The following is a 17,674-nucleotide window of genomic DNA, read 5'->3' as shown; positions in this document are numbered from 1 at the left end:
TCTTAGTCATCTAGTGCTGCTATAACAGAAATACCACAAGTGGATGGCTTTAACAAAGAGAAGTTTATTCTCTCACAGTCCAGTAGGCTAGAAGTCCGAATTCAGGGTGCTGGCTCCAGGGGAAGGCTCTCTCTGTCGGCTCTGGAGGAAGGTCCTTGTCATCAGTCTTCCCTTGGTCTAGGAGCATCTCAGCACAGGAACCTCAGGTCCAAAGGACGTGCTCTGCTCCCAGCGCTGCTTTCTTGGTGGTATGAGGTCCCTATGTCTCTGCTCACTTCTCTGTTTTATATCTCAAAAGAGACTGGCTTAAGACACTATCTAATCTTACAGATCTCATCAATATAATTGTCACTAATCTATCTTATTACATCATAGTGATAGGATTTACAACACATAGGGAAATCACATCAGATGATAAAATGGTAGACAATCATATAATGTTGGGAATCATGACCTAGCCAAGTTGACAGATATTTTGGGGGGATGCAATTCAATCCGTGACAGTGCTCTTCCATGATGTAGTCATGTAATGTAATTGCTTTGTGTTATGTGATCTGATGTGGTCAGCCAATCAGTTGAAATGGGAGTTTCCTTGGGGGTGTGGCCTGCCTCTAGTGTATACATGGGATGTTCTGGCAAAGCTAGCTCTCTTACTTTCTCTTGACCCTTCACTCTTCTGGTTGCCTAACCTCCAGTTGTTGGGATGCAAGCCTGCAGAAGTCTGCCTTACCTGCAGATTTTGGATTCACCAGCCCCTGCAACCCCGTGAGCTAGCAGAGGACTCCAGCCTGCCACCTGATCTACAGATAGGATAAAGGGTTAGGACAGATAGAGGAGTGAGGATCACAGACAGTCATTGCACAGAATAGAAACCAGTTCTGGTGGGGAGGGGCTGACTAGAGTTAGGAGCTCCTCCTGCCCCCCAGGGCCTAGAAGGAGGAAATGGTTCTCAGAGTGACCTGGTATCTACATCTCCCCCCTGGAGTGTTTCCTCAGTGTGACTATGGGACAGTAGGGGCACAACAGGCCATGCAGCCCAGGATATCTGATGCCACCCAGTGTCCTCCAAACTTTTAGGTGGGGGGCAGGGCTTGTGAGCAATGCAGGGATGACCTGAATGCTTTTTATCTCCATTCTCTCCTGTGAACTGAGTCTTTGGGAGGGGGAATCACAGGAAGGCTGGACGGTGACTGAACCTGACCCAGAAGTACTTTGGCTGCCTGCCTTCCAGTCCAGGGTTCTTTCTGCCCTAAGACCCTAAACCTGAGTTTAGGATTTAGTCTTGCCCTGGTTTGGAAGGAGCTCAGGCAGGAATGGGACATACCTCTCTTGAGTCTCTTTGCGAGGGGGTGGGGGAGAACCCAGGGTGGGTGGCTGGTTTGTTTTATTACTCAATACCATACACTTACCTGACCTTACACTTCTGATTGTTAAACTTGGCTGCATTTTGGAATCATCTGGGAGAGTTTTAAAAAATACTGATGACTGGGTCCAATCCCCAGAGATTCTGATTTAATTGGTAAGGAGTGTAGCTTGGCAGTTTTAAAACCACAATGTCCAGCAGAATTTGAGAACCACTGCCCTACCCTACCCTCCTTCCGTCCTTCGTTATCTTATCTGGAGGCAGGGGCACCTTCAGCTTTTCCAGTCACGAGCTGGAGCGGGCGGGACCTGGAGGAACCTGCAGACTTAGAGTCCTGCTGTTCCTGGGAGAACAGGCCTTCAGGCGGGGACCCAGGAATCCAGCTCCAGACTCTGTCCCCAGCAGCCTCCTCAGTCCGGGACAGGACAGGAAGTGTCCGGCGGAGGTGGGGGTGGAGGTGATTGGCAGTTGAAGGCTCCAATGGGCCGGGAGTCCCCCTATTTCACCCTTCTCGTTCCATTGGCGCCTGGGCGGAGCCGCCCCCACTGGGGGGGTGGGGGGCCCAGGGCGGGAGAGGGTAGAGGCCAGGGCAGAGGGCGAGGGCGGAGGGCGCAGGCGGCGGCGGGGCCGCGGAAGGTGAGACCTAGTGGGGCGGCGGGTGTAGCCGACCAAGCCGTGCCAGGAGGGGGCGGGGCGGTGTGGTGGATGAGTTGAAGGGCCTGGAGTGGCTGTTAGTGTGTGTGTCTGTCTGACTCTGAGACTGTATTTGTATGTAACAGGGTCAGTGTGTGATACTTTGAGTGTCACTTGGTGCAGCTGTCAGCTAGTGTGAATGTGTGTCTGGTTGTGCAAGTGTGCAGTTATGTGTGTATTGTCAACGTGCAGCTTCAGGTGAGATTGGGCTGTGTGTTTGTGTGTGTACAAGGGACTGTGACCACATTAGTGAATGTGTCTTGGGAAGGTCTCTGGGGTTTAAGACTGCCTTCCAGCGTAAGAGTGGGTGGCTGGGTTTGTGTGTGCCAATGTGTGACTTCAGCAGTAGCAGAGCAAGAAGGAAACTTATGACTATGCGTCCTGTGTCCTAACTGTTAGACTGTGTGGGAATGTAGCTATGTTTACATTTTGGGAACCCACTTCAATAGGGGACTGACCTTTCTACTTAGTGTCCAGCATAAATGGGCCTAACCCCCAACACGCTTGGCTTCCCCTCCTTTCTCTGCTCAAGAATCCCCATCACTGGTCTATTGCTCCTTATTTTCTCAGTCTCTCTGCCTGCCTCAGTTCCCTTATATTTCTCTTTCTTTCCCTGCTACTACCTTCTTAGAATCGTGCACCTCTCTCTGTGTGTGTCTCTTCACAGTTTTGTCTCCCCAGGTGTATCTGCTTTTCCAGTTCTGTGTCTCGTAGTATTTGTATCTGTGTCCCTGTGCTTGGCTCCCATGTTTCCCTCCCTGTCTCTTTGGTTCCCTGGAGGCCGTAACAGTGATGAGATGAGGATCTGCCATTGTCAAGAGCTCCCTGGAAGAAGAGGCTTAAACCATGGTGAAGTATTGCTTTTAGGGAGTGCTGTGACCTATATTGGGGCGGAGTGCTATGTGTGGTGTGCGTGTGTGCACGCATGCGTGCATATGTGTGTGCGCGTGCACGCGTGTGTGTTTAGGTGACTGTGTGAGGAAGACTAAGGTGTATGTGTCTGTGGGCATATGGGTATGTGTAAAGGTAAGTGAGTGTATCGGTGTGACTGTGAGTAGTTATATCTGGAAGTGCATGTCAGAGGGTGAGTGTAGGTTTTATGTATCTGGCACCAAGGGACCAAAGGCATTTCCTGGTGTTGGGGCCCAAAGATTGGAGGGGGAGGTGGGAAATGGCTGGAACTTCCAGGGGTGGGGAAACTGGCCTCTGGCCTCTCCTTGTGTTCACCAACCTGGGCCCCCCCCCCCACTTCACCACGCAGTCAGCTGTGCCCTAAGGAAACATTTGCTGGGGAGTGAAGAGTGGAGCATGAGTGTGTGACTGTGTCTTGATTTTTCCTTTGAGTATGTCCACATGTGTTCAATGGAGTATCTATTTGTTGAGTATGCCTCAGTGAGTCTATGAGTGACTGTGGCTGTGTTAGGCTGTGTGAAAACACAGGGAGTCTCTCCCTGATGGGCACATAAGCAACCCTCCTTTCCTTGCTGGTCCTGGCATCCTCTGTGGCTTCCTTTCCAGACTTGGGGGGAGGCCTCTTACCTTCCCAGGGCCTCGGGTGGGAGGAGAGGAGGAAGGAGGGGGGAGGGGGCCTGGCTAGGGGTGGCTGAGCTCCTGGGCCTAGAGGGGCGGGGAAGGAGAAGGAGGGGCGGTTCTGGGGTCCCAGAACTGAGTGGAGCTGAAGACTGTGCCGCAGCTGGCGGGAGGAGGTCCTGGAGGCCATGGACACTCAGTCACTGGGATCACCGAGGTAGGGCGGGCCTGTGCAGGGTAAATGTGGCTGTGTGTGGGGGGGGTGTGGTGGGGGGCATCAGGGGTGAGCCACTAGACACACTCAGAGAGACACACAGACACATGGAGGCCAGGCTTTGCTTTACCTAGGAGGGACCAGGCTCTCCCTTCTCTGGCGCCCTCCCCAGAGCCCTCTCCTCATCTGGCTACTTCCCCACTGCCTTCCTTCTCCTGCTTTCCAGGGTCCAGAATCCCTCTCTCCCAGCAACCGCCTGCCCTGACTGTTACCTCCTTTTCTGCCTGCGTTCCTGCAGCCTGCAGCCCAGCCCTCACCTCACTGAGCCCCCATTGCCTACTGTTCTTGATCTCTGAGTGTTTTTTGGTCCTATGGCCCCCACCCCTGGGTGCCTGTTCCTGCAGGCTCCCAGCTCATCTCAGCCTCCCCTCCCCACCCCGCCATCCTGTCTCCATCTGCTGGCTCCTCTCCCACCCCCAGTCTCTGGCAGCAGCATCTGGATCTGCTTAGCTCTGCAGCCTCAGCCTGCACCCTAGCTGCATCCAGCTTCACAGGCTCAAGACCAACAAGATTTCAGAGCCAGGCCCAGTGGAGTGACCCAAGTAGCCAGAGCAGGGAACCAGGCCCATGCTAAAGGCTTGGCAGCCAGGAGCAGGCTAGGCCTCATGGCAAGAGTACAGGGTCGGCCCAGACTCACCATGATAGCCTTGTACCCCAGGGTGATGAGGGCTGCCCCAGGTCAGTCAGAGGCAGTGACTAGCCCTGGGCCAGGCAGAGTTGGATATCAGGATTCCCAACAGCTGGACTGGAGGGGTTAACAGGAGTGGCCAAGTAGGTGCCAGCACTTAGTGCCAGGGGTGGGCGCCAAGGGCGGTGGGGGAGGGAGGTGTTGCTGGCATAATCTGTTGCCTCCGGCTTTTGTTCTGGGCCCTAAGCCCAGGATTGAGATGGAGGGGGTGTGTGTGTGTGTGTGTGTGCTCAGCACTGAATGTATAGTGGGAAGGGGGACCTCAAATCAGAGCTCAGGATCACCTGCAATGGTTTCTGATATCCTTACCCTGCTTCATGCCTCAGTTTTCCTCCTAGAAGGCCCAATTTCGGGAAGGAAGAGCTAGGCTTTAGCCATCTCAGGGATGAGTGATCCCTGACCCTGCCTTTCTCCCCACAGATGAGCAGCAGCTGCTCAGGGCTGAGTAGGGTCCTGGTGGCCGTGGCTACAGCCCTGGTATCTGTCTCTTCCCCCTGCCCCCAGGCCTGGGGCCCCCCAGGTGAGAGGAGCCCTGCTCTATGACCCCAACTCTGACTCCTGACTTACCACATGCCCTGTGGCCCATTCCCATGCCTAACCTGTGACCCCAACCCCAAAACCTAACCTGAGGCCCCTCTCTGACCTCTGTCTCCTGATTGTCACATGATGCTTTGAACTGATGACCCTTCCCAGGGCTCAAAAGTCCACCCCTTACCTTGTCACTCTCACAAAGTGGGTGGTGATGGAGAAAGAGCCTCACTTCAAAAGTGTCTTCCACAGGGGTCCAGTATGGGCAGCTTGGCAAGTCAGTGATGCTGTGTTGCCCTGGAGTGACTGCTGGGTAAGTGACCCTCCTGACTGTAGATCTGCCAGTCGGGGTCCTTTCTTGACCCTGCCCAGTCCTCATGGCCTCTCCTATCCTTGCCCCATCTGTGTGTAATCTCACTCCTCTATCTATCCTAACCCTGCAGCCCATCATTTTCAACAGAACAATCCACCAGCATGTATTGAGCGCCTTCTAAGTAGCTGGTCTATTCTAGGCTCTCCCTACAGCAGTGCACAAGCCAGGAAAGGTGCCTGCCCTCACAGAGCTTACAACCTAGTGGGGAAAACAGGCAGTAAGGACACAGGGCTCTTGTCTGGGAGTGATACGCTCAAGGCAGAAAAGCAAAAGAGAGTGATGTGGAAGAGGTTAACTGAGTGGTTACTTTTTATTGGTAATCAGGGATGGCCTCTCTGAGGAGGTGACATTGAAATTGGTTTCTGAAGTTCAGGAAGGGGGCAGCCATGCACAGGTTGGGATATTAGCTTTCCTGACAGAGGAAACAGCTAGTGCAAACACCCTGGGGTGGGAATGAGCTCAGCACCCCTGAGGAACAGGCCTGAAGTGACTGCAGTGCAGTGGGTGAGGGGGAGAGAGGCAGGAGCTGAAGAATTAAAGGAAGGGAGGGGCTAGATCCAAAGGGGCTTTGAAAGCTGGGGAAAGGAGTTTGGGATTATGGCACGTCTGTCTTACACTTTAAATCTTCCTTCTCTCTGTCCATCCTCAAGGAGCCCTGGTGGCACAGTGGCTAAGTACTCAGCTGCTAATCTAAAGCTCGGTGGTTGGAACCCACCGCTGTTCCATGAGAGAAAAATGTGGCAGTCTATTTCCGTAAAGATTACAGCCTTGGAAATCCTATGGGACAGTTCTACCCTGTCCTATAGGATCGCCATCAGTCATAATCGACTTGACGGTAATAGATTTGGTTTTGGTTTTGGTCCATCCTCACCTCATCCTACCTTCAGGGCCTCAGTGTCCTGGTTTCGGGACGGAAAGCCAAGGCTGCTCCAGGGACCCAACTCTGAGCAAGTGCACCAACTGGTCCTTGCTCGGGCAGACAGCACTGACGAGGGCATCTACATCTGCCGGACCCTGGATGGTGCTGTTGGAGGCACGGTGACCCTGCGGTTGGGCTGTGAGTTGGGGAGGGAGTATTGGGGGGCAGTGGTGAGACATAAAACTCCTGAGGGAACGCAGGCCCTGAGTAAGTCCTCTGGGATGGGGAGGTGCCGGGGACTGCTCGGTCTCCAGCTGTACTCTCTGCCTCTAGACCCTCCAGCCCGCCCTGTCGTCTCCTGCCAAGCAGCTGACTATGAGAACTTCTCCTGCACTTGGAGTCAGGGTCAGGTCAGCAGTCTACCCACCCGCTACCTCACCTCCTACAGGTGTGTACATGATTGGATGTGTGTGTCTATACATTTGGGTGTGCCAGCATAAGGTTGGTATGGGAGGTAGGGAGGAAGGTCCTGAGGAAGGCCTGGTGGGGGCTCTGTTTTCCCTCCTTACTTGAGATTGTCCCCCTCCCCCACCAGGAAGAAGACAGCGCCAGGGGCTGATGATCAGAGGTAGGATATGAGAGAGAGACTGGGGGGCTCCAGCTGGGTCCTACACTGGGCATTTCCAAAGCCCAAGACCACATCCTCCCTCTTAGGATGCATTCAGCCACTGGGCCCTGGCTGTGCCCGCAGGACCCCCCAGGGGCTGCCCGATGTGTGGTACGTGGGGCAGAGTTCTGGAGCCAGTACCGGATCAATGTGACTGAGGTGAACCCCCTGGGGGCCAGCACACGCCTGCTGGATGTGAGCTTGCAGAGCATCTGTGAGTGCCCACCCTAGACTCTCCCAGATCCCTCGCACAGAACCCCTAGACTGACCCCAGAGGAAGATGCCCCAATACAGACCCCTCCACAGAGCTCCAAAACAGCTCCCTCCTAACACAGACCCTGTTTCAGCGTATAGAATGTCCTGAATGAAGCCCCACCACTACCACAAATAGCCCTGTGGTAACTAAGAAGCCAAAGGGATCAGAGCCCAGGAAGCAAGGTTATCTCAGCACTCTGAGCCTGCTATTACTACCCTCCTCCCCACAAATCCTTTCTGGCTCCCTGCTTCTAGGCCCTGTACTAAAGGCAGCCATATCTCAAGTCCTCCCTGCCCAATGGAAGCCCCTACTACCCTCCTTCCTCTTGGTCTGTGCATGGAAGAAGTGGTACTAAAAAGCTTTGGCTGGAATTTGAGGCAACTCATCTTCTTCCTTGAATGGAATGCAAAATCCTCTTTTTATTTATTCAACAAACATTTCAAAGCCCCATCTCCAGATCTCGGTTCATTTTGTAATATGGATGACAGACAGCTCCTGAGCTCAATTGATGATAAGTTTAAGGTTTCCCCTGCCCCCTTGGAAGCACCTCACTCAGGTGGCTTTAAGCACATACTCTCCTCCCCTCGGGAAGTGGTAGGGAAGGGAGGGTCCTGTCACCTACCCTGACTTTGCTTCTCAACCACCCTCAGTGCGCCCTGACCCACCTCAGGGGTTGCGAGTGGAGCCAATACCTGGTTACCCCCGCCGCCTGCATGCCAGCTGGAAGTACCCCACCTCTTGGCCCCACCAACCCCACTTTCTGCTCAAGTTCCGGCTGCAGTACCGCCCAGTGCAGCATCCAGCCTGGTCCACGGTGAGGCTTGGAGCACATCCCAACCCAGGCTTGTGGGGCTTGTCTCTGGTTTCACGTTCCTGAGTGCCCTGCGTGGCTTCTCCTGGCTGTCAGGTCACTGAAGCCCTGTCGCCTCTCAGAGTGCACCCAGTGGGCCACAGTCTGCTTGGTACTGGGTCACAAACAGAGCCTCAGCCCTGCAGGGCTGCAACTATGATGCATGCCCATTTGTGGGAAGACAGCAGTGACTTAAAAAATAACCTTTCTAGGAAAATGAAGGAGTGACTTTCACCCTGAGGCACATTCCAAAACAAACACTCATACACCCAGCTGAGGGTAGTAGTGAATTCCTATCTCTAGAGATGTCAAAGACTGGCTGGTGTCAGGTATGGGGAGAGGCTGCCTCAGATAATAACCTGCCTGCCAGGCACCATACAACACGCTTTACGTGCCTTATCTCGTTTAGGCACGGGCAGGTTAACCAGTAAGCAAGGTATGCATGGGTTTACAGTAAGAAAGGATATTTTTTAAAACATGGATTTCACCACATCAAAGATGTGAAAAAACAGATGCAATTGTGTACTACAGATTAGTAAATAAGTACAAATAAGCCAGTGGGTACCTTGTTTATTGGGTAATCTGTCCCTGCATTTAGGTTAAACCCTCCCCCTCCCCCCAAAAAACCTGTTGCTATAGAGTTGATTCCAACTCATAGCGACCTTATAGGACAGAGTAGAACTGCCCCATAGGGTTTTCAAGGAGCGGCTGGTGAATTTGAACTGTCTGCCTTTTGGTTAGCAGCCAAGCTCATTTAGGTATATTTACCCCTATTTTACAAATTAAGAAACTGAGGCATAGAAAGGCCTAAAGTCACTCAGTAAATGGTACAGGAATGATTTGAACCCAGGCAGTCTGATACCACAGCCTATGTGACCACTATATAATACTGTCTTCCCAACACTAGGTGTAGACCTGACCCCACCAGCTACCTCACGTGAAGCCCAGATGGCTTCATAGGACAGGGAGCTCTGTGCAGACCGGGGCTGAGGGTCAATAGGCTCTGCATTTACAACCTAGATAGTGTGCCCACTACCATCTTTACCCCTAGGTGGAGCCGGTTGGGTTGGAAGAGGTGATCACAGACGCTGTGGCTGGGCTGCCCCACATAGTGCGGGTCAGTGCCCGAGACTTTCTGGATGCTGGCACCTGGAGTGCCTGGAGTCCTGAGGCCTGGGGGACTCCGAGCACTGGTGAGAGACAAAGCCCAGGGAAAGGGCAGAGGACCCACCCCACAGCATCTATCAGCTGGCCCCCTACTACTTCGTGTAAGTAGGACTTGTTGCACGTGCCCCACGCACGCAGACATGGCAGTTGCAGTCCCAGGCTTCAGACTTGGGTGTCTGCAGTCCTCCCCTAGCTTCAGCCCTGCCCTTCAGCCTTCTCCCCTACAATTACTAGGGCTACCTTTACAAGCTACATCCCCAGAAGCTGGTCCTTCCCTTTCAGGCTCCCCGCAAGGCACCCCTATGTCCAATCCAGGTCCTGACTTCGCCTAGCAGGACCTGGCCCCCACCCCCACTGCACATGGACACTTCTCAGGTCTGGCCTCCCTTCAGGGCGCCTACCAAAGGAGATACTAGCTGGGGGCCAGCCACCAGCTGGGGACCAACCACATTCAAAGCCGGAAGTGCAGATGCAAGCAGGCAGCCTCGCTCCCCCAAGACTCTCCCTCCAGCCAGGCCCACGGCCACTTGGTGAGCTTGAGCATATGGGCAAAGGAAGCCCCAGAGAGAAGGGGGCACCGAGCTTGGGCAGGCTTGATCTCACATTTACATGTGGTATTCCCCTTTAGATCACAGGGTCCCTCTGGAGCAGGTAGCCATGCTGATGTCATTGGGAATCCTCTCTTTCCTGGGACTGGTGGCTGGGGCATTGGTACTGGGGCTCTGGTAAGTGTCTACCTTTGGCCCCTTAGCCTTTGGTCCCCACGGACAATCTGATGCCCACAGACCATCCCCATTCGCACCCCTTGGGACTTCCCACAGACTTCCCACTGAACCTGTCTGATTCAGGAGCTACTCCTGCTGCCCCCAACTTTGTGATTCTCACAGATTCCTGCCCTGACCCTTTACTAACAAACCCTTTTGAAGGAGAGTGAGATGCCCCACATTGTCAGGGAGACAGCTGCCTTTTTATGCCCCAGGCTGAGACTGAGACTGGGACAGAAGGATGGACCCCCAAAACGTGGATTCTTGGGCCCAATCATTACAGTGGACAAGTGTGCAAGTGAGTAGGACCTCCAGGGGTTTGGGCTTCGAGACGTGTGCCCCCATTTTGAGACTGTCTGGATTAAGAGATGGCTTCCCTAGTTATCCGCAGGGTGGTGGGCATCAGAGCTGGGTCTCCTTCTCATTCTTGTGATGTCTGGGCTCAGGGCAGTGCTCTTCATTCCTGAGTCCCTGGGCTCAGAGTTGGGTCTCTTCCCTCTCTCTCAGGATACTGAGGCTCATAGTTGGACGCCCCTCCTCATTCTCAGGGTGTTAGGCTCAGAGTTAGATAAACATCCTTATTCTTGGGTGTCTTGGATCAGAGCTGGGTCCCCTGCCTCATTCTCAGGATGTCTGGGCAAAGATCCAGTCCTACTCTCTCCCCTGATTTACCTCCTGTTTCTTCTAGGAGCCCCAGACTTATAGAGGATCCAGAAGGGCTTCAGCTGATTCCACCTGTAACTGTATTGCTGGTGTGGATGGATGGACAGATAGAACCCCAGGCAGGATAGTAGATCCCCACTACGAGAGGGGAGTCTAAACTGGAATTTCTCTTTGGAGCCCATTTCTGTGAGACCGTGGATTCCAAGTTTGCAAACTGACAGGTGTCTGGACCTGATTTCATCCCAGAGCTGGAGGTCCAGCCTGAGGGACATGTGTGTATGTCTGTCCATGTGTGACCATGTGTATGTGAAACAGGGAACGTGTGTTTCCTGCATGTATGTATATAGGTGCCTGGGGAGTGTATGGGGGTCCTTGGTCTTGCCCCTAATGGGGTTGGGAGGGTGTGAATAAAGACAATAAGAAAGTTCTGTTTATTGATATGTTTCCCAGCTCCAGATTCAGGGCTCACTGGAGTACATAGAACTTGGAGATCACAGTCAGAGACCATTGTTCAACGCTGCTTTATTGTTTTGACTGTTGGGAGTCCCAGCCGATTTTTCCCAGCAGCCCAAAATTCAGCTGGGCGGAGTCCCCTGGATTCTCTTTCCTTGACGCTTAAACCACTGAGCCAGGCTGTGATTTTGGGGGTGGATGCAGACACTGTGTTGAGCCAGGTGAAGCCTGGGAAGGGAAAGGTCCATAGCCATGGTCAAAGCTTGGGGATGAGTTTGGGGTCCAGGGGTTAAGGACACAGTCCAGATGAAAACCTGAGTCAGTATCAGAATTAGAGTTTGGGGCTGGAGTTGGGATCACCGTCAGGGGTTGGGACTGAGATCAGAGTCAGGGGTCAGTATCAGAGATGGGGCCAGAGCTTACACAAAGGCCTGGAGGTGACAGTCCCCATCAGCCTTCTGCAGGTCCACCCGGATGACCTTCCTCAGCAGCTTGTTCGGGAGTGGCTGTTGGTAGAGCTGAGTACAGCAGGTGATACTGGGTGGCGATAACAATGCTAGAGGACAACGGAGCCATGTGTTCAGAGGCATCCTGGCCCAGAACCCCCCCATCATACAGCTGGGCTTCCTGGACCCCTTTTTCTCTCTATCCGACTCACACAGACCCCGAGCCTTCTAGACTCCCAAGCACTCACCTGCCCCAGGGTCTGAGTTCAGCAGCAACAGCAGTAGGAGGCTGCTGGTGGGTAAGGTCCCCTTCATGCTGCTCAGCTTGGATCCTTTCTTCTCATTCCTTCTCCTCCCCTACTTTTCATCTGGGGCACCAGGTGAGTCAGAGCCAGGTGGGAAAGTCCCTGCTCAGCCTGTGATGACCCCTGGACACTAACACTTGGCCTGTTGCCACAGACTCCTTCCTCTTCTAGGACTGCCATTTCCCATGGGCTCTTAAGCCCTGGACAGAGAAGCTGAGGAGAGGGGTAGTGCATGCTTTGGGAACTGATGCTACAGTGACCGAATAAGGGCAGCCAAGGATCCACAGTGCCATTCGATGACAGATTTTCACACTCATAAACCCATAGCCACACATTTGTAGTCACACCTCGGTCACTTGATCAGCTCACAGTCACACCCATGGTCAGACAACCACAGGCAGAGTCATACAGCCCAGATTATACTCACTTTCACACAGTTGTGTTTTCACAATCATCCAATCACACTCTCAATCATACACAAGCACACAGATTCTGATGGAGGAGGTTGAGGATGGGTGGGAACAGAGGGTGGGCCAGCACTAACTTGCCTTCATCTTCCCCTCTCACTTCCTTTCCTAGCCTGCCTGGCTTATCAGGAGAAATTGAAGAGAATAGGTCCCCAAAGTGGGCCCTTCTGGATGAGAAGGTGTCTTGGCTGGGCCCAGCCACATTCAGAGTGAATGATGTGGCTGCTTTCCCCAGAAAGATGAGACAGGGAGGAAGGGTGGGGTGGATAAAAGAGCAGATAAGATACAAGCTCATTGGTGCCAGGCTGCTGCCTTCAAAACAGGTAAAAGGCCCAAGATATCTTACCTTCTAGTTTTGCCCAGTCCTGTTTCAGGAATGCCAGCCTCTTGTTAGCAGGAGCCTGGGGTTTTCATCATATGAAAACCTGTCTTGTGGGGAGGGGGTTCCCAGTTCCCAGCTTGTTTGAGACATCAGACTCAAGAGCTCAATTACCTCCCTTTTGTTCTGTTCAAATTCTAGCCTCTCTATTATGGGCCTTGGAGGAACAGCCCCCCTCATCACCTGGGTCCAATAATATCCCCATCCAAAACCCCTACACCTTCTGCATCCCATCTTCCTGATACAGCCCCATCTATTCTGTGCCCCGCTTCCCATCTGCTTGTTGCCCCGCCCCTCCTAATCCCATACCCAGCCTTCAATCCCCTCTTCCTGCCTGTTTTAGTTATCTAGTGCTGCTATAACAGAAATGCCACAAATGGGTGGCTTTAACAAGCAGAAATTTATTTTCTCACAATTTAGGAGGCTAGAAGTCTGAATTCAGGATGCTGGCTCTAGAGGAAGGCTTTCTTTCTGTGGGCTCCGGGGAAAGGTCTTTGTCTCTTCCAGCTTCTGTTCTTTGGGGATCATGGTCATCTTCATGTGGTATGGCATCTGTCTTCCCCCATCTCTGCTTGCTTGCTTCCTTGTTTAATCTGCTCTTTTATGTCTTAAAAGAGATTCAGTTAAGGCACAGCCTATACTAACCCAGCCTCATTAACATAACAAAGAAAACTCATTCTCAAATGGGATTATAACTACAAGTACAGGGGTTAGGATTTAGAACACATATTTTTTGGGGACACGGTTCAATCCATAACACCACTCAACACAAAACTCCTACCCCTCCTCATCCTATCCTTTCCAGGAAGCTGGGAACTGCCTAAGGTGAGGTGGGGTGGGTGGTGTGCTACTGTATTTAGTATCTTGGTGCCTTGAAGAATTTGCCACTCCTGGGGATTTCAACCCAAAGGTTCTGCTCTGTATTTGAAACATAAACTGAGTCATAATGCAGCAATCCATTCTTTATCTGGTAGTTTCAGGGGTTCCTTCTGCAGTTCCAGGGAGCCCTGGTGGTGCAGTGGTTGAATACTTGGCTGCTAACCCACCAGCTGCTCTGTGGGAGAAAAATGTGGCAGTCTGCTTCTGTAAAGATCACAGCCTTGGAAGCCCTATGGGGCAGTTCTACTCTATCCTGTGGGGTTACTCTTAGTCAGAATTGACTTAATGCAACAGGTTTTTTTTTTTTTTTTTTTGCAGCCTTCTATTCTGCCGCCAACCGTCTTCTGGGGGCAGGATTGCCTTGGAAAGGGTAGCCCTTTTCGCTGCAGAGATGCGTCAATATATTATCAGGAGTGACTTGGGCCCCAGTAGGGACTAGTCCCCCTCCAGGCTGAACAACCCCAGCCTCTCCTTCCTCCTGCCCAGGGTGAGGCTTGAAGGCCCCTGCCTGGAGTTTAGGTTTTCAGACAGTGTCCTGGTGAGTTGTGGGCCCAGGGTTGGACAGGGTACTGCACATTTGAAGGGGTTTGGAAACCCTGGTGGTGTAGTGGTTAAGTGCTATGGCTGCTAACCAAAAGGTCAGCAGTTTGAATCCACCAGGTGCTCCTTGGAAACTCAATGGGGCAGTTCTGCTATGTCCTATAGTGTCACTATGAGTTTGAATCAACTGGATGGCAGTGGGTTCGGTTTTTGGTTTGGTGTGGACATTATGAGGTAATGGCTCAGAAATCAGGTGCTTTCTTGAAAGTGGCCACAGCCTACTGGTCACTCATCTTGAACCACTAGTACCAGAGGGTCTTTCTCCTACTCTCCAGTCTGGACTTGTGCCCCAGAGCTTGGGTGTAGCCCAAGGAAATTGCTCAAATGCCATCATCTTGTCACAGACCTCCAATTAGCTAGCTATATGTCACACACTTTATGGTCTTTCCTGGACATATCAGTGCAAAGGCCTGGGAAGACAGGAAGCAATTTCTTCTGGGTATGTACCCATATCCATCTCCCAACTTTGGTTTCTCCAAAGACAAGGCCATGTCTTCTCCTCAGGAGGGGTCTTCCCAGACATGACCTGCTGTGTCAGGGGCATCCCCAGGCTGAAAGTCAACTTTCTCCCTAGCCAGAAACTGAGCTGCCTCTTTAACATACTCCTCTGGTGCCCTTTCTGGTACTGGAGCCAGTCCCTAACCAAAAGCAGGGCCACCTAGAGGTCCCTGACCCTTCTCACTTTAGGAGTTAGTGGGTCCCAAGCTGATTGGGTGACAAGACGGAAAGAGGTGGTAGGGAGCAGTGGTCATCAGACTCTCTCAGGGAGACAGATATCAATAACTGCTAGGTGGACTGATGCCAAGTACCTCCAAACCTGGGGTCAGACTAACCAGTGCCGTCGAGCGTCATACTAGAGGAGCCAAAAGTTGCGGTATTAACTCTAGGAAAGGTCCCCAGCAGTCCCAAATAACTCCCCTATGGCACACTGAGGGAGGCAGCTTCTAGGAATCTTCCCCTCATTTTCAGCCTACTTCCTCCAACTTTTGGCTTAAAATGTTTTCGATTCATTCCTAGAAAGGGGAGATTCTTCAGATCCATGGTAAATCCTGCCAGGAAGAAGGTAGGAGCAGAGGGCTGGGAAGTGGGAACACATCAGTGTGGGGATGAAGCTGGAAGGAACACCAGGCCAGGACTATTTAGTTTACGCCATATGGGTTACTCACAGTGCTGGGTGTGTGTGATGGGAAGGGCAGTCACTGATAGTAACAGGAGGCCTGACACTGATGAGGGGCACCCTGTCAGGGAGGGAGGAAACTTTAAGGAAACCGTCTGTGTGGAGAAGGACTCAGCTCAAAAGGCGGCAGCGGAGGCAGAATCAGGAGGGCGGTACAGTGGACTACGGATTAAATCTTTAATGCATGGGCTGGCTGGGTAGCTGCGGAGGGGGTGCGGGGAGGGAGGCCGCGGCGTGAGGACTGGGGAGCAGGGCCCAGGCCGCTCGACAGACAGCTCATCAGACCCCGCAGAGGCTCCAGCTTCTGCTCCCGGGGGTGCGCCGAGCTGTGGGGCGAACCGGCAGTGGCATGAGGTGGGGCGTGGCCTCCCGGCTTCCCCCTATCGGTCCTTCGAGACTGAGCCTAGTACATGCCCCGGGTGGGTCCGCGGCGTCGCAGTCCCCTCACCTCCGATCCCTCCGCCACATGCGCAGCCAGGGGAAAAAGTAGAAGCAGCCCCAGTAGATCCTGTAGAGGAGACAGAGAGGGGCCGGACGGGGCGGGGCCGGCTCCGCGGGCTCCGCCCCTCGGACGCTTCGCTCCTTTCATGAAGGCTCCGCCCCACCCCTTAGGGGCGGATCCCGCCATAGCCCGCGCCTCCTTAAAGGTCCTGCCCCCGCCCCGGGAACCCGCGCCCTCCCCCACTCCGGAGCGGCTGGTCCCTCCCCCGCAGAACCCGCCTCCACTTACTCCTCCTCTGCCTCCAGCGCCACTTCGTATCTCTTCAGTCCCGACATGTCCCGGGCTCCGAACGTCTCCTGGGGAGCAGCAGCATCATTGGATCAAGGATTCTCCAACCCTAGATCCCCTTCTCTGTCATTTTCATGACGAGTCTGACTCGTTCTCAAGCAATTTGAGGCAGGTGCCCCCGGGAAACCTTAACTGCCACATCGGGACAGAATGGGATTGAAGATTTGGGAGACGCTAGAAGTTAAAGGGTTAGGAGATCGGTCAACTCGGGGGCCTGGGATCTCTAGGGGGTCAGGGCAAGGGCATCGGAGGTAACAGGGCCGGGAGATTTGGGGCCCCAGGTGAGGATTTTCGGGGGCTGGCGTCACCTGGAGGGGGGGCTGTGGGGCCGGCGCAGTCTAAACTCCCGCCCTCCCTGGCTCCACCCCGGAAGCAGACCGTTACCGTTACGTCACAGGGACCCCAGCGCGCACTGGGGGTAGGGCTTGCCTATCACCCGGAAGGGGTGGAGCCAGGACCAATGACTAGAAGGGGCGGAGTCAGGATTTCATACGGAGGAGGCAGAGTCGAAATGTCGTCACACTAGGAGGTGGAGCCTGGGCCTGTCACTAAGGGGGCGGAGTTGGGATTTATTACTAAAACACCAGGCACAGGACCTTTTAGAAGAATGAAGTCAGATTTTAGAGCTTCGACCTGGGAAGCAGAGACCTCAGCACTAGGCTATGAGAAAAGAGCTTTGGGACTCTGTCCAGCACTGTTCTCCCAATACCCCCTCAATCTCTCCCTCTCTGACTTACATCCTGATGACTTCCCTTCTTGCCTACCCCATCCCTCTTGTGTGGGCCGAGGAGGAATAGGCCCCTAGAGAGGTCTCTGTCTAGAACCGGCCAGGCTATGGAAATGCTTGTTGGCTTAGTGGCCTTGGCCAGGTCACTGAATGGCCAGAGTCACAGCCCTTTCTGAACTGAGACCTACCTCCCTGTGATATTTTCCCTACAGTTATTCAATCAGCAAATATTTATTGAGTCCCTGTTACATGCCAGGCACTGTGCTGGGCATAGGGATACAGTAGTAAAGAAGACAGACACAGCCTCTGCCCTCAGGGAGCTTATCATCTGGGATGGAGCTGAAGATCAAAAGAGACAATTAGATTGATAAACATAGCAGGCTGGCTAGGAGAACTAGAGGGTGCTGCAGTAGAGCTGAGAAAGGGAAATTAGCCGAGGGTGGAGATTGGGAACAGCTGCCCCAGATGGCTGACATTCCGGCCAAGGCCAGAGTTGGTTGGCTAGGACCAGAAATGGGTGAGGTGTGAAAGTTCACTCTGGCTGAAGTGTGGAGAATGGATACACCTACCTTCTATCACCATCTCACCCTCTTTCCCTGCCTGAGCCACACAGAGGCAGCAGACAGATCCAGTGGGTGCCAATTGGGCTTTATTGGGAGTATTGCAGTGTGGGTGTGAAGCCTGTGCTCCAGCCACACTCACACCTTCACACTGACACTCCAGGCCTTGCCTGGCTGGGTCAGGTCTGGTGCAGAGGAGTCGGAGGCCTGGTCCTC

The 17,674-nt window shown here is 53.3% G+C and overlaps 3 protein-coding genes across 10 annotated transcripts; 1 reads left to right on the top strand and 2 right to left on the bottom strand.

Moving 5' to 3' along the window:
* Positions 1 to 23: 23 nt before the first annotated feature.
* IL11RA (interleukin 11 receptor subunit alpha) lies at positions 24 to 11,938 on the top strand. 7 transcript variants are annotated; one of them, XM_064291779.1, is made up of 14 exons: positions 2,043 to 2,905; positions 3,750 to 3,803; positions 4,969 to 5,068; positions 5,329 to 5,389; positions 6,337 to 6,506; positions 6,642 to 6,756; positions 6,904 to 6,936; positions 7,023 to 7,189; positions 7,882 to 8,045; positions 9,133 to 9,349; positions 9,641 to 9,778; positions 9,877 to 9,973; positions 10,228 to 10,310; positions 10,701 to 11,936. In XM_064291779.1, exons 1-14 carry the CDS (start codon positions 2,903 to 2,905, stop codon positions 10,715 to 10,717), a joined length of 1,419 nt encoding a protein of 472 aa, XP_064147849.1. In that variant the 5' UTR covers positions 2,043 to 2,902; the 3' UTR covers positions 10,718 to 11,936. The 7 variants fall into 7 exon arrangements, with proteins under 7 accessions (XP_064147847.1, XP_064147846.1, XP_064147848.1 ...); XM_064291777.1 differs by lacking the exons at positions 2,043 to 2,905; positions 3,750 to 3,803 and adding an exon at positions 24 to 1,999 and having other exon boundaries at positions 6,337 to 6,482; positions 10,701 to 11,938; XM_064291776.1 differs by lacking the exons at positions 2,043 to 2,905; positions 3,750 to 3,803 and adding an exon at positions 24 to 1,999.
* CCL27 (C-C motif chemokine ligand 27) lies at positions 11,085 to 11,889 on the bottom strand. Its single transcript, XM_064291786.1, is given in 4 exon segments — positions 11,085 to 11,256; positions 11,259 to 11,356; positions 11,552 to 11,684; positions 11,823 to 11,889. Coding segments are annotated over 4 exon segments (357 nt in total). The 3' UTR covers positions 11,085 to 11,197.
* Positions 11,251 to 17,235, bottom strand: LOC111749846 (uncharacterized). Of its 2 annotated transcripts, XM_064291787.1 has the most exons (4): positions 16,480 to 17,235; positions 16,112 to 16,179; positions 15,830 to 15,889; positions 11,251 to 15,707 (listed from the first exon to the last, which is right to left on the bottom strand). In XM_064291787.1, the coding sequence occupies exons 2-4, from the start codon at positions 16,156 to 16,158 to the stop codon at positions 15,551 to 15,553; spliced, it is 264 nt and encodes an 87-aa protein (XP_064147857.1). In that variant the 5' UTR covers positions 16,159 to 16,179; positions 16,480 to 17,235; the 3' UTR covers positions 11,251 to 15,550. The 2 variants fall into 2 exon arrangements, with proteins under 2 accessions (XP_064147857.1, XP_064147858.1); XM_064291788.1 differs by lacking the exon at positions 16,480 to 17,235 and having other exon boundaries at positions 16,112 to 16,473.
* Positions 17,236 to 17,674: the final 439 nt, after the last annotated feature.

Source organism: Loxodonta africana, chromosome 9 (assembly GCF_030014295.1).
Source record: "Loxodonta africana isolate mLoxAfr1 chromosome 9, mLoxAfr1.hap2, whole genome shotgun sequence".
NCBI classification, from domain to species: domain Eukaryota; kingdom Metazoa; phylum Chordata; class Mammalia; order Proboscidea; family Elephantidae; genus Loxodonta; species Loxodonta africana.
This window is presented reverse-complemented; position numbering and strand designations above follow the sequence as displayed.